Source organism: Sebastes fasciatus, chromosome 12 (assembly GCF_043250625.1).
Source record: "Sebastes fasciatus isolate fSebFas1 chromosome 12, fSebFas1.pri, whole genome shotgun sequence".
NCBI lineage: Eukaryota > Metazoa > Chordata > Actinopteri > Perciformes > Sebastidae > Sebastes > Sebastes fasciatus.
In genome coordinates this window covers 4,552,057-4,566,058 of record NC_133806.1, presented here as the reverse complement: position 1 = coordinate 4,566,058, position 14,002 = coordinate 4,552,057, and the positions used below count along the sequence as shown (strand labels likewise).

Here is a 14,002-nt window from a genome sequence, read left to right as displayed (position 1 = left end):
CTATGTGCGGCCTGCAGCTTTCAAGTCAAAATGTTTTAATAATTCACACTTCAAATATCTCACTCGGACGAACTGCATTGAAAAGAAACCCCCTAATTTTACAATTCATTTAATCCAGTGGTTCTCAACCTGGGGTCCGAGCGCCAAAGATCACAGGGGGGTGCACCAGAATTTTTCTGCTCTGAGGTTGTAAAAAAAAAATATTAAATCATAACACGCTTACTGGATAATTTATACAAAAGTCTGTATACAAAACTATTTAAAAAGGTACATTTTTTTTGCTACTTAATAGCAAAATCTAACGAAATATTCAATCCATATTTGTTGGCGTTTAGCCTTCAAAAACAAAATTTTCACTGCGGTCAAAAAAACATTTGCTTTCCCGCTTGACACACACAAAGAAGGCCCACAGCGTAACGTGGCAGTCTAGCAGGAATCTAACAACACCATAAATTACATTTATTTAACCACAATAACAATAATAAAAAAATCTATTTCGGCTCGAACGCTATTACAGTAAATAAATTGAGATCATATTACTTATATCACTTTATTTAGGTTGACGAAACTGATGAGTTCTATTCATTAAAGAAAGTTGATTTTAAAAGTGACGAACTGATTTAATACTCTGAATCACTTTTTTTAGGGTGATGACGTGTATCTACTTAGATACAAGTAGGGGGGCTTCAAGGAAAATAGGTTGGGAACCACTGATTTAATCTACAAGGCATCCTGCATCCTGTAAATTTTAAGTGAGGAGTAAGAGATAATAATCACGTCAGTTTTTTCTGCAGTGATAAGCCTTATTTTTAATGTTTTAACTCAGGGTATTGACCCTTAGTTCAAAGCAGCCTTAAATAAACATCTTCACCGGAAACAAGTCGAAGGATCTCACACGTTTTCAGAAAAATCTGGTTTAAAGGCTGAATATCGGACTAAAATTCTTGACCATTTTTGCAGTGGGATTTTTTCCACCCGAGTTGAGTTTCTGCAGATTAAATTTTTGGGGATTCACACACCACCGTTGCAGCACTGCAACCCATTTGTTTTTTGGGGGGAATAAAAGCTGATCAGCAGATAAAGGAGCAATGAGCTGCTCAAACTGAAGGACACACTTTTACTGTTGTGTCCTGCCCTCTGCTGGTCTCTCACACACACTGCTCACACTCACACTGGCGTTAAAATGAGGGATCTGCAACGACTGCCAACAAAAACTATATATTCACTCATTACTCAAAGACAATAAATTTAAGATTTTGCAAGATTGCATAGATAGACATGATGAAAAGTTGCATATCTGCAGTAGAGCTGTAACGACAAGTCGATTAATCGGTCGACGGAAAATCAATCAGCAGCTATTTTGATAATGGAATAATTTATTTTGGTCAATTTTTAAGGAAAAATGCAATTTTTTTCTCTGTCATACGTGACAGTGAATTGAATATCTTTGGTTTTGGACTGTTGGTCTGACAAAACAAGATATCTGAATTAAAAATAGTCATTAGTTGTCAGTATAAACTGCTGTTGATCACACTACGAATGACAAAAAGGCATCCAGTCTGTTTTAAGACACTTGAATGATTCCAGTGACAATTATTACACTTATAAAAGGCTTAATTTATTACACACGTCTAGCAGAACAAATTATACACAGCAAAGAACAAATAAGTATTTATACGTTTTAAGAGTAGTTTGTTGTCTTTTTTTTAACAGACGAGGAACAAACAGAGCATTATATCAAAAGAAGTTGTTGTATAAAACATTTTAATAAAAAGGCACCGATGACTTTCAAATCCTGTTTTGAATTCTTGTGTCAAATGTTTTATCCCGTCTCTGCTCTCTATTTCAAGTTTTCAAACATCCTTCAATATATTCCTTTTAAAAGTTGACATAAGAAAAGTGCCCAGTTTTCCTGATAATTACAACCTGAATCTGTTTGTCCCACTGAGGAAGTTTACAGGACAAAAAGCCTTCAAAAATAACAGTGATCTGGTCTGGAGGACTTCTGGGCGTGGGAATTGATAACTTCAAAATAAAAAAATGCAATTCAGAAAGGCGACACCAGCATCGATCTATTTGATGTGGAAGCATCAAACGACGCTCAGCATCTCTGAGCTGCAGAACCGTCAAAACTGCTGATAAACAGTGCAGGCACCGAACGGCTGAGAGTGAGTGAGATGACATGGGGAGGGAGGGAGGAAAAAAAAGAAAGAAGAAAAACAACAAAAGCTCAGAAATAAATGAGTTCCAAACTAGTTTGGGTCGATAGCAAAGAACCACAACAGAAACCAGTAATGATGCAATTCCAAGAATCAACAGGGTGAAACCGAGGAACGCTGTAAGATGATGACTGTAGAGAAAATAAAATAAATCGATCAACGCTCGGCAGGGGTGGAGATAAAACAGAGTCGGTGGAAACCACATTAAGGGCAAATACTGCTCTGCTTTGTCTGTGACTTTTATACTCTGCACAGTAACCTTGAACACATCTTTAACCCCTCTTCTAATACTAATGTGTGTGTGTGCTCTTTGTGATTCTACACATTCACTCTGCGTCCGACCTTTCTACTTCAGCATCCAACATGGACCTGTAACGCACCTCATTCCCATAATATCACATACATTTTCCCCTCTTATTAAACTCTCTACCAACACAGCTAAAAGACATCTGTGAGTGTGTGTTTTATACAAATGAGACTTCCAAACCGTCAAATAAAATGAGCTTCGTTAGAATCTGTACCTGCAGTATGTTAGTGCTACAACAGAGATGATTAGTAACGTGATCCCCTCCGGTCTCCCATTAGCACCTGTCAAACAATACTTCTCTGCTAGTCTCTGAAGGCTGTATATACAGTACAATAATATCTATATTATTAATAAATCATCTAATGTATGCATCTTATCAAGTCATTTTGGTCCATTATTAAGTCCTTCAATTTTTATTTTTATGAAAACAAGTGAAAAAAGAAAAATCAGAAATAATTTGATTTGTTTTTTCAGAATTTTAGCATCTGCCATTTGTTTTCCTCGATTTATTGTTTCGTCTGTAAAATACTACAAAAACCATGAAAATGCAGATCACAATTTCCAGAGTTTTGTCCAAAAAAGGCCCAAACCAAAATATATGCAATTAAAATAATATAAAACACAGAAAGGCAGAAAAATACACGCATTTAAGAAGCAAATGTTTGGCAAATCTTTGCCTGAAAAGTGACAAATGATTAATTTAATATCACTCTGTCAACTTTTTTTTTTTAATCTCTTGGAACAAGTTGACTTGAGTTGTAAACCCATTGAAATAATCTTTTTCCACTTGTTTTAAGAAAACAAAGCTCAATAACAGTCACAGATTACAGCGCATGAATCGTTAATTTATTAACAACTATAGTTATTTAATCTATGATACTCTAGAGCTCCCCCAATAAAGAAAAACACTCCTCTTCATCCCTGTTTGTGCACCTAAAACAAGCAATAAATATAATAAAATTCTATAATAATAAACATATTATTTCAGTGTTAAATGAATACAACAGTCCCAACAAGACAACCACAGTATATAAGGAGTGATACTGGTTTGTTATACCGTATAATGCACCGCAATACTGCAACACCACAAGACTCCCATGTTATAATACGACCCCAAACTATGAGTTAATATTCTTCTTCTCTTTCTCTTCATACCTCTTAAGTTATAAACCACAAGTGTTGGAAATTTAACAGGACTGGAAATATGCAAAAAGCTTATAAAGTTGAATTTAAACCACCGAGTTTAAGTGCTTTTGGACGTGATAAATGTTCAGAACAGATCTTATAATACGTGATGGAAGAACAAGAGAAAAATGGTGCCCTTTGCTGAGAACATAAAAATTGTTCAAGACCTTCGGGGGGCATGAGGCCACTAAGCGTTGCCTTGGAAACGTACTGTTATAAAAATGGTACCTGTCTTTTAATCACCGCCGTGCTGTAAGATTTTTTTTTTTTTTTTCCTGTTGAGTAGATTGTGGGGTTCATAATAAGGCAGGCAATCAGAAAAAAAGAACCACATGGCCTGCGAATCAATTCCAGTCCCTGCAGAGTGGAATCAATAGGTGGATATATAAGAGCCGGCAACCCAATCTGCATTATATTATGTAGAGTTGAATGAGTGTAGAGTTGTCTACGCTGACGACTGCTTTATACACAGAACAACCACACTAACCAAGTAGTCCAGTTACAAAGAATATTTTCAATAAATCCTTACTAAAGTTGAGGAGATTCTGGCCTAGTACATGCAAAAAAAACAACAACATTAGTTCTAATCCCTGCAAACTGCGACATTTCCAGTTTGAGATTTAAACCTGTAGTGATCTACTGTAAACACTGTAAATGAAGTGTGGGTCGACAATAAGGCACTTGTGTTACAACAGCGTGCTTCCTGCAACCCAGAGCCTTTTTTAAATGCACATTGAGGAAAAAATAAATTAGACAGACATTTTGTACACAGTAGACACGTTTTCTCAAATACAAGCTCAATGGAACATCAGAAAAAGGCTTCAATCAATGCGACTGGGTCCTCAGCTGCTGAGTAAACACGTGAACAGATACGGTGTTAGAGAAATGCTTCAGCACTGAACAAGATGCATCAAAATCTACTGGTGTTAAACTGTTAACATTCATCTCAAAACACACACTGCTGAGGTTGGAAAATACGCCCTCAAAGCTCCTTGCACTCGCATGAGGATGTGCGCGGCTGGCTGGAGCTGTGGCAGCGTTTCCATAGCAGCGGGGCGCTGAAAATTGCGATGATGCCCAGGTTTAGGGCGAGGCTGGCGAACAGCACCCCGATGGTCCCCAGGAAGGAGGGCGTCGCCGCGTGGGCCAGGAGCCACGCCCGCCGCGACGCCATGTCTGCCATCACGCCCTCCATCTGGAAGTGGGTCCCCACCACGGCGCTGATGTGGAAGAGCTGGTGGCTGTGGCCTGTGTGAGGAGGGAAGACGAGATTCAGCGTAGGCAAACAACGAGGCGAAGATTTTAAATTTGCATGGCTGAATCTCACCTCGCATGGCTATGTTCGGTTAGAGCTGAAACATTAGTCGATTAATCAAGCTACAAAATTAAAGCTGGGGTAGAAAACTCTGGGGAAACCAGTGAGCAAGAGTGAGCTGGATTTTGAAAGTTTCCAACCGAAAAAAACCCAGCTCCTCCCTTCAGGCCACCCTCCAAAGCCACTCCCCCAAAACACATGAACACATGAACACATGAACACATGAACACATGAACACATGAACACAAGGACTACTGAGTTCCAAATAACTAATTTAATAATAATTATGTGCGTTACTTTCAACTTCTGTTAGTGCCATTTCTAACAGCATTTCTCTTCTTTTGCTCAATCAGTAACAAACAGCAGCTCTTCCTCCGCACTGAGAAGTGTGTGAACCACAGGGGCAGAAAACACAACTTGTTTGAGTCCTCACGGGGTAAACAACTCTCCATTGAGCAAAGAAACAGGCAGAAAAGTTTGTTTGGCGAGTTTAAACACCATCAAATAAAAAGTCCAGTAGTCGGCAGGGAAAACATTCAAGAACAGGCAAAAGCAAAAGACAGCAAATACAGAAGTTACAGCCCCATGTGGAGGGTAAAACATTGCTATTTTTTTGACATGGTGCTCAGCATATAATTTGGACATGTTTTTCCTTTATATGCTCTTTTTTCAAACGTCTAATTTTACGCTCAATCTCTCCTACGAGCTGCCCACTGAGAACGTCCTCTCTAACTCCACTGGAGCAACAGAGAATAAAGCATCTTACCTACTTATGTACTTTCATACTTCTACTTCAGGCCAAACAAGCCAGTTACAACAACCTATAACAACATACAAGAAGGACATACCAAAGTAGTCGAAGCGTCCCGGGGCCAACCTCTCCGGGAGGTGGGCGGTAAACAGGAAACAGGTGAGGAAGGCGAAGAGGAGGTGGTAACAGTGATTGGACAAGGCGTCGCTCGGGCTGCAGCTTCCCCCGCAGCACAGAAGGATCTAAAACAGAGAGATTTTAAAATCAGAAAAACACTGGAGAGTGGAGACCAACAGATTTATCTCAAAGAGGAGATACAATACTTTAACATTATTCATGTGGACATTCACTTCTTCAACTCCATGAGGGCGCCCTCGGCCGACTTTACTTTTTTTAGAGGCTGTAGCGGGCCCAGTTTTAGAGCTAGAGTGAACATACTAGTATCATATGAAACTAGAAAACCTAATGAACCTTTGGTACCTATGTGTCATGCTAGCATGCTGGTGGGAAGGAGGCAAAATAATGCTACGAAGTTATGCTAAATTTTGGCGAGGAAAAACTGGCATGGCGATTTTCAAAGGGGTCCCTTGATCTCTGACCTCAAGAATATGTGAATGTAAATGGGTTCTATGTGTACCCACGAGTCTCAACCATTACAGACATGCCCACTTTATGATAATCACATGCATGTTTTTGTCATGCAGTATAAATGTGGTATTTTCCTATTCTAAAATGGTGTATTTGAATATTTCTGCATACTGGGGTCCCTAAACAGTCTTGAATTACATAAATTGTGTATCACTGTAAAGCTGAGACTCTTGTGGATCCAATGAGCTCAACTGTATTCATGTGTGATGATGTTAGTCCCCATAGTAGCCAATCTATACAGTGAGACCATGTTTTGAAACTTGACCGTGACCTGTTCTAAGCCCTTATACACTTTCACGATTTTAATTAATTAATTACTTATTTTCATTTCTGATCTATGACTGGAAAAACTTGACACACAGTGTTGAGCTGCATCTCAAATTAATCTTCAGGTTCCCAGCTTTCAGATGATGTACACCACTTCTATGTGACATCTACTGTTGACCTGCTATCTCCCCATAAAGACCCCCTGCACCCCCTTAAAAAAGACAAAAACGGGCCTATGAAAAAGAGGGGTGGCGTGGGAGGGGTTAATGCTATCAACACTGATGGTTGCAGTATTGTTAACAGCATATCAAACCTACTTAGGGACAAAAAAAGAGTTCCAACAAATGAATTGTGTATTGCACAAACTAATCATCACAGTGATTAGAGGGATTAATTGATGGCAGCGATACATTTGTATTAGATTTGAGAAAGGAAATCAGTCTCTGGGTGAGTGAGTCAAAGTCCTGCTCTAATCAGCTCTGCACGCTTACATAATGACACAACACAGTGTGCATACTGTATGTCCACGCTGTTTTAATATGTGAGTGAAATACGGACACTCACCTTGTAAAACAGAGGAACAGTGTCAAATATAAAGGGAAGGACAAACGCTCCCGTCCTCAGAGCTTTACTTCTCTGTGGGAACTGCAGCTCCAGGAACCTGCATGTGGAGACAGACAGAGGGCAGTAATCACCTGATCTTATTCATCATTAGGGCAAAAAGGACATATACATACAGAAAGAAATAATAATTACTCTGTGGTGACCCCGCTCCTCCATCACTCATTGACATCCAGACGGCAAAATATATAAAACAACAATATAATATATGAAGTTCAGTTAAGCACTATAACAATTCTTCAATATTAACTTAATCTATTGGCTTTTTGTAATTGACTGTGTATGTTTCCAAAGTAAAGCTATCATTAGTAATCATTAACTTTACTTCTTACTGGAGCTAAAATATAAAAATTTAAAATCGATTTAATAAATGTATTTAATTAATATAGTAAACTAAAACAAAATAAGCAGTGAAAAATATTGCTGTGAACAGAAACTAAATAAAAACTACCAGTATATCCTTTAAGAAAAACTAAAAATAAACTGAAACGATATTTCCTGATTAAAAAATTAAATAAAAATGAATGTAACCTATTTTAAATTTCTTTGGAATTACTGCCATTATTATTATTATTATTATTATACAATATTTACCTCAAAATGTATCAAAAATTAATTTATTATAAACATTATTTAATAATTAAATGATGCTATTTCCAAAGAGCTGGTAATTTATTTTAATACATTTCCAGTAAAAAGAATACAAAGTTAATTAATTATTATTATTTCCATTCTTTGAAATTTCTATAATTTATTTATGCTCTTTTAGCATATAATTATGAAATAATGTTTATAATAAAGTAATTTTCGATACATTTTGAGGTAACTATTGGGTTAATTCGACAGTAATTCCAAAGAAATTTCAAATAGGTTACTTGCTAATTATCACCTAATTACTAAGAAATTTGCAAAAGTGTCAGTTTTTAGCTATAATATATCACGAGCATAAAAGGAGACAGCATGAATTTCCGTCAACTCTCGGGACATTGAACCACAGAGACTGAACAGACTTGACACTCCTGGAGATGGCGCTATGCCGCAATACTTCACAATCAATCCCTGGTTTTTCACATGCAGTCTAGTTTTGTAGAATTAAATAACAGTATGATTTAAATATTGTAGTAGATGAAATGTCATTTAACCATCAAGGTATTCAGCTCAGGTTAACCAGCTGGGGTTGGGATGAAACTGCAGGTGACCAGTACTCTAGTGGTTAGCAGTGTTGCCTCACAGCGAGAGGGTTGCAGGTTCAAACTCTGCTTGGGGCGCTTCTGTGTGGAGTTTGCATGTTCTCCCCGTGTTAGCGTGGGTTTTCTCTGGGTTCTCCGGCTTCCTCCCACAGTCCAAAGACATGCAGGTTCATTGTTGACTCTAGGTGTGACTCCGTAGGTGTGAACGTGTGTGTGAATGGTTTTCTATCTCTATGTGTCAGCCCTGTGATAGTCTGGCGACCTGTCCATGGTGTAACCTGCCTTCCACTAACATCAGCTGGGATCGGCTCCGTGTAGGAGAACTACAGTGGCCGACGCAAAAACGCTAATGAGTCCTATCTAGAGTCAGTGTTTGGTTTGTCCGTTCTGGGCTACTGTAGAAACATGGTGGCCGGCTCCGTGAAGACGACCCGCTCCCTATGTAGATATAAACGGCTCATTCTAAAGTAACGAGAACACAACAATTCTTATTTTCAGGTGATTATACACTAAAGAAAACATACTTGTTAATATTATATCCCCCTAAATGTTACACACTGTTCCTTTAAAGGACCTTTATTCACATTACTATTTGACCTCAGTGTTAGACGTTGTAGTGTGTGTTGTGTGCATTGATCCTCATGAAAGGAATACTGTTCCGTCATCAACTCCTCACCATCACTTTTATATGAATATAACCGTTTTCCTCACAGATAAATCTACCATGAAATGTTATAAGTGCATGTTGAAGTGCACCAACTGAGGCCAGACCGATGCATCAGTTCACTGCAGATCAGCCGATAACAAAGTCAGTAACATACTCCAGGAATAGATGCAGTGGGTCACCGTGTCTCTTAAGAGCTGTGGAGAGTTTCAGTGTCACATGACGGCATAAAATGCCGTTTCAGCTGAGTTTCATTCCTGGTAACACAACTCTGAGAGAAAACACTAAAACTTTGTCACATGTATGTAAATCTAATTCTGTCGCAGAGAGGTTATCTGCATTCAAGACATTTGTTTTCCTTTGAACATGTAGGCCTAATGTTAAAGAAATAATTCAACATTTACATAAACTCCTGGAAGCAAGATTCCCACAAATGTAAAATGTAAATATTGAAACGTTCAGTTTACTCTCTTGGCCGGAGGCAGAGGGGATGTAGGCAGCCGCCTCTTACCTGGAATAGCAGGACAGACTGGTACAGAACACCGTGTTTCCAATGGCAATGGGGACAAAATGCTGATGGAGCCAGGTGTTCACCCAGCAGTCCGGCATGACGTAGTATCCGTAGCTTATGGCACAACCTGATAACAAACACAGAACATAAAAAAAAACTGATTACTTGATTTGACCTGAGAGGTTAATGTCATTCTAGGAGAGGTTTTTGTATAAACTTTTAGCTTCCTACCTCTCCTGCATGAGCTTTTGTTCACTTTAAATCCATGTATAGCTGAGAATATGTAGGTAAAAGCATATTTCTATACATGTGAACATATTTTTGTACGTCATATCTTTTATAATAATCGTATTTTTAATAGGGCTGTCAAAGTTAACGCAATAATCACACGTTAATACAAATTTGTTTTTAACGCCACTATTTTCTTTAACAAACTAACACAACATGTGATTTTTAGGTAGCGGGCTCACTTTTAAAGCTAGAGTAAAGATACTGGCATCATATGAAACTAGAAAACCTAAAGAATCCATCGGTACCAACCATGTCATACTAACTTGTCGCGAAGGAAGTTAAATAACGCTCCAAACTTATGCTAAATTTTGTCGAGGGAAAACTGTAATGGCCATTTTCAAAGGGGTTCCTTGACCTCTGACCTCAAGATATGTGGATGTAAATGGGTTCTATGGGTACCCACGAGTCTCCCCTTTACAGACATGCCCACTTTATGATAATCACATGCAGTTTGGGGCAAGTCATAGTCAAGTCAGCACACTGACACACTGACAGCTGTTGTTGCCTGTTGGGCTGCAGTTTGCCATGTTATGATTTGAGCATAATTTCTATGCTAAATGCAGTACCTGTGAGGGTTTCTGGACAATATTTGTCATTGTTTTGTGTTCTTAATTGATTTCCAATAATAAATATATACATACATTTGCATAAAGCAGCATATTTGTCCACTCCCATGTTGATAAGAGTATTAAATACTTGACAATTCTCCCTTTAAGGTACATTTTTAACAGATAAAAAATGTGCGATTAATTGTGATTCAATATTTGAATCAATTGACAGCCCTACTTTGTCTAAATGTGAACGTATTTATGTACATGTCAGATCTTTTATAATAATTGTATTTTTAAATATGCAAACAGATTTATAAAAAATGAAACCAGGTGGCACAATTATGTTACACAAACACAGAGCAACCATTCACTGGTGAAAGCAGAGTGAGGATAGGAGGCGAAGAAAAGCATCGTAGCACATATAAATAAAAATAAAAATACATAAAAAGGTATTTAATTTTCATTTAAAGCACGAGCAACAGGACACTGACTTTCGTTGACTTAATGTCCACAGGTGTTGCTGTTAACAAGCAATTTCTAATTCTTACATAGAGTCCCTTTAACCGGACGAGTGCGTGCGGTTTGTTTTTAATTCCAAGCAATGATCTGCCCACCTGAAAGCTTTCCACTGGACTGAAACAATTTCAAGAGTTGCCATCAAAAAGAAGCACAGTGTAGATGTCATCTTCTTCCCAAGAGAGCATCTGCTGCCCTGTGAGTACAGACTACAGACTGAAGTTTTTTGTCCCTCCTGCAGCTCTCATCCCTGAGACGGACTTTTGAACATTTTAAACTGGGCAAATCTTGGCACTAAGAGGCTTTCTGGTAGATTAAGGGGACCACACCATTTGTGAAGGGAACTGTCAGTTAATGTTTGACTGCTGGTCTGCAGGTGGGATCTTGTATATGCTGCAGGGGTCATAAACACACCCATAAAGACAAATACACTACTGTGTAATCTGAAATGCACACACTGAACATATACACGGACAATACATAAAGTAGGCTTGCCTTAAAACACACAATTCAGTCGAGGGCAGACAAAATAAATCTGTTGTGCAAACAGGCGGACAGACAACGACAGCAGGTGCTGCAGGAAAACGTTTTCAGCTGACATCACGTGCAACGAGCTCTGAATTCTCACCAGACTGATACTTGATTACTCTTTGTTGAAATTCCTCCGTAACGGCTGATACAGTGACAGGGAAATAGTATTCTAAAAGAGGCCAAACACACGCTGCCTGGGGTGCAGATGATCCAGTAAAGAAACCATTTCTCAGGCGGGAGGCAGAAAGGAGAGACTATTGCATGTGCTTTAAGATGATATGGAAATCAGACATGCCCTCTGATCACATCCAGCTGACACGCACAGTTATGTTAGAAGGCAAATAGATGCAACAGTGCTCTGAGCGTTCTGCTATGTCATTTCCCAGGTAAATGACATATTATAGTTCCCTTAAAGAGGTCATGTCAGCAGTCTTGGAAACTGATGATTCCATAGCGTTGGTTTTCTCCGGCTCCCTCCCACAGTCCAAAGACATGCAGGTTAACTGTTGACTCTAAATTGCCCGTAGGTGTGAATGTTAGTGTGAATGATAGTCCGTCTCTATGGCCCTGTTCAGACCTGGCATTAATATGCGTCCTGAGTGATCCGAACACAAGTGCGCAGTGTAACTAGTGACGCGTTGATGACACGTGACCCCACCTCATTCCTTCTTCAGACAGATAAGCATGTGGATGTGTGGCGAGACATCGAGGTGCGGGAGCTGCTGTCCATCCGCGGTGAGAAAGAAAAAAGCGGTAGATGACGGGATGAGAGACAACGTAGTGTAACGTTATACAGACATAACAAGGCTGCTGAATGAGAGAGGCATCCGCCGATACGTTACACGGAAACACATCGTGTTAATAATAAGCCGACCACCTCACGGTACCGCCAGCTGTGAGCTGTGAGCTGTTTTTAGAGTCAGGCACCTTGGCGGAGGTCTGCACTCTCCGAGTGCCATTCTAGTTTGTTATGCGCTACTGTAAAGACATGACAGTCGGCTCTGTATATAGATATAAACAGATCATTCTAAGGTAACGAAAACACAACGATTCGTATTTTCAGGCGATTATTCACTAACGAAAACATGCTTATTGGTATTGAAACGCCTTCCTTACTCAACTCAACAACGGATGTTCAGACAATCACTCATTCATCTCTCTGCACCAAACTTTGTATTGTATTTTTAGGATTCCACCAACACCACCATCGTGTGTGAAGTCTTACCCAGACTGTAGAGGCTGAGCGCTCCGTAGTCAAAGAAGTAGCAGATGTGTCGGGACTCTGGGGACATGGTGCTGAAGGTGTGTGCACAGCTGGAGGTGAAGGGGTAAATGCAGATGAGCAGCATGTACACCAGAAGGGGCCAGGTGTAGCTGTCGGTCAGGAAGTTCATGGTGGAGCAGAGCACACAGAAACGCCACAGGAAGTACCTGTAAAAAAACATTTAGTCTCATTTCAGCATAGTTACAACAATCAGCTCAGCTTCTGTCCAACTCCGTCCCACAACTTTTCAAGGCTGTTGTACTTGGACTTCTCGTTCATCCTGGTCTCAGTCTCCTGCTTATTTGGATTCAGGCTTATCGTATTTTTGGGGATCCTGCTCCAACTTTTTCCCACCTTTCCAAAGAATCTTGATAGTACATTTTAGCCACCTGTTTATTTTCCTTCCAGCACTAAGAAGAATTTGAGGGATAAATCTCAGATACTAAACAAAGATTCTCAAACTTCTACTGATCCATGCAAACTCTGTCATGTTTTTACAGCTGGAAGGTTAACGTGTGTTCATTTTACTGCTAGTTTTAGTCTTGAATACAACTAGATTTGCTCTGGTCTCAGTCACAACCTCATCTTTGATGAAAATCATTCCACATCTTTTTGGTGAGAAAATGTGTGTGAGTATGTTATGTTTGTACATAATTGCAGATTATTTTTTAAATGCTACTTTAAATTAAAAAAAAAAAATGTTGGACTTGTTGTCAATGTCTCATATAAGAGGTTTTGATGCAACAAGGCAATGGTAACACACCGAGCAAAATAGACACACTAAATGAACATGTGACAAATGAAAAACAATGGCTGAATTCAAAACTGCATACTATACTAGTAGTACTGATTTGGCTAAAATGTAGCATGCAGTATGGGAACAAAAGAAAAATCTACAGTACGCCAAAGGTACCCGGATGTCATACTGATTTGGAAAAAATCTCCAGTATGCATTGGACCAGTCTACCTCGCCGACTGTATCCCACATCTCAAAGCGCTGGACCACTACAGGCTACGGGTACAACAACAGCAGCCAAAAACGGCTCTTTTTTTTTTATTTTTCGTAGTTATTTCATCACTAAATTCCCTTCTGAACATTTTTGAGGCGAGAAATCAACTGTGTAGAATTTGAATGTTTTCAGTTTTACGATATTAGATGGCGAATAGAACA

The 14,002-nt window shown here is 39.1% G+C and overlaps 1 protein-coding gene across 3 annotated transcripts in view; it reads right to left on the bottom strand.

Annotated features, from left to right (window-relative positions):
- Nucleotides 1–1,233: 1,233 nt before the first annotated feature.
- The window catches only part of paqr6 (progestin and adipoQ receptor family member VI), a 31,165-nt gene continuing 18,396 nt past the window's right edge, over nucleotides 1,234–14,002 (bottom strand). For all 3 annotated transcript variants that reach the window (XM_074652730.1, XM_074652731.1, XM_074652732.1), the window contains 5 exons: nucleotides 12,793–12,998; nucleotides 9,679–9,805; nucleotides 7,257–7,353; nucleotides 5,875–6,019; nucleotides 1,234–4,959 (listed from right to left, as the gene is read on the bottom strand). In XM_074652730.1, the coding sequence (XP_074508831.1) occupies nucleotides 4,694–4,959; nucleotides 5,875–6,019; nucleotides 7,257–7,353; nucleotides 9,679–9,805; nucleotides 12,793–12,998 (841 nt within the window). In that variant the 3' untranslated portion in view covers nucleotides 1,234–4,693. The remainder of the gene's footprint in view (nucleotides 4,960–5,874; nucleotides 6,020–7,256; nucleotides 7,354–9,678; nucleotides 9,806–12,792; nucleotides 12,999–14,002) is intronic.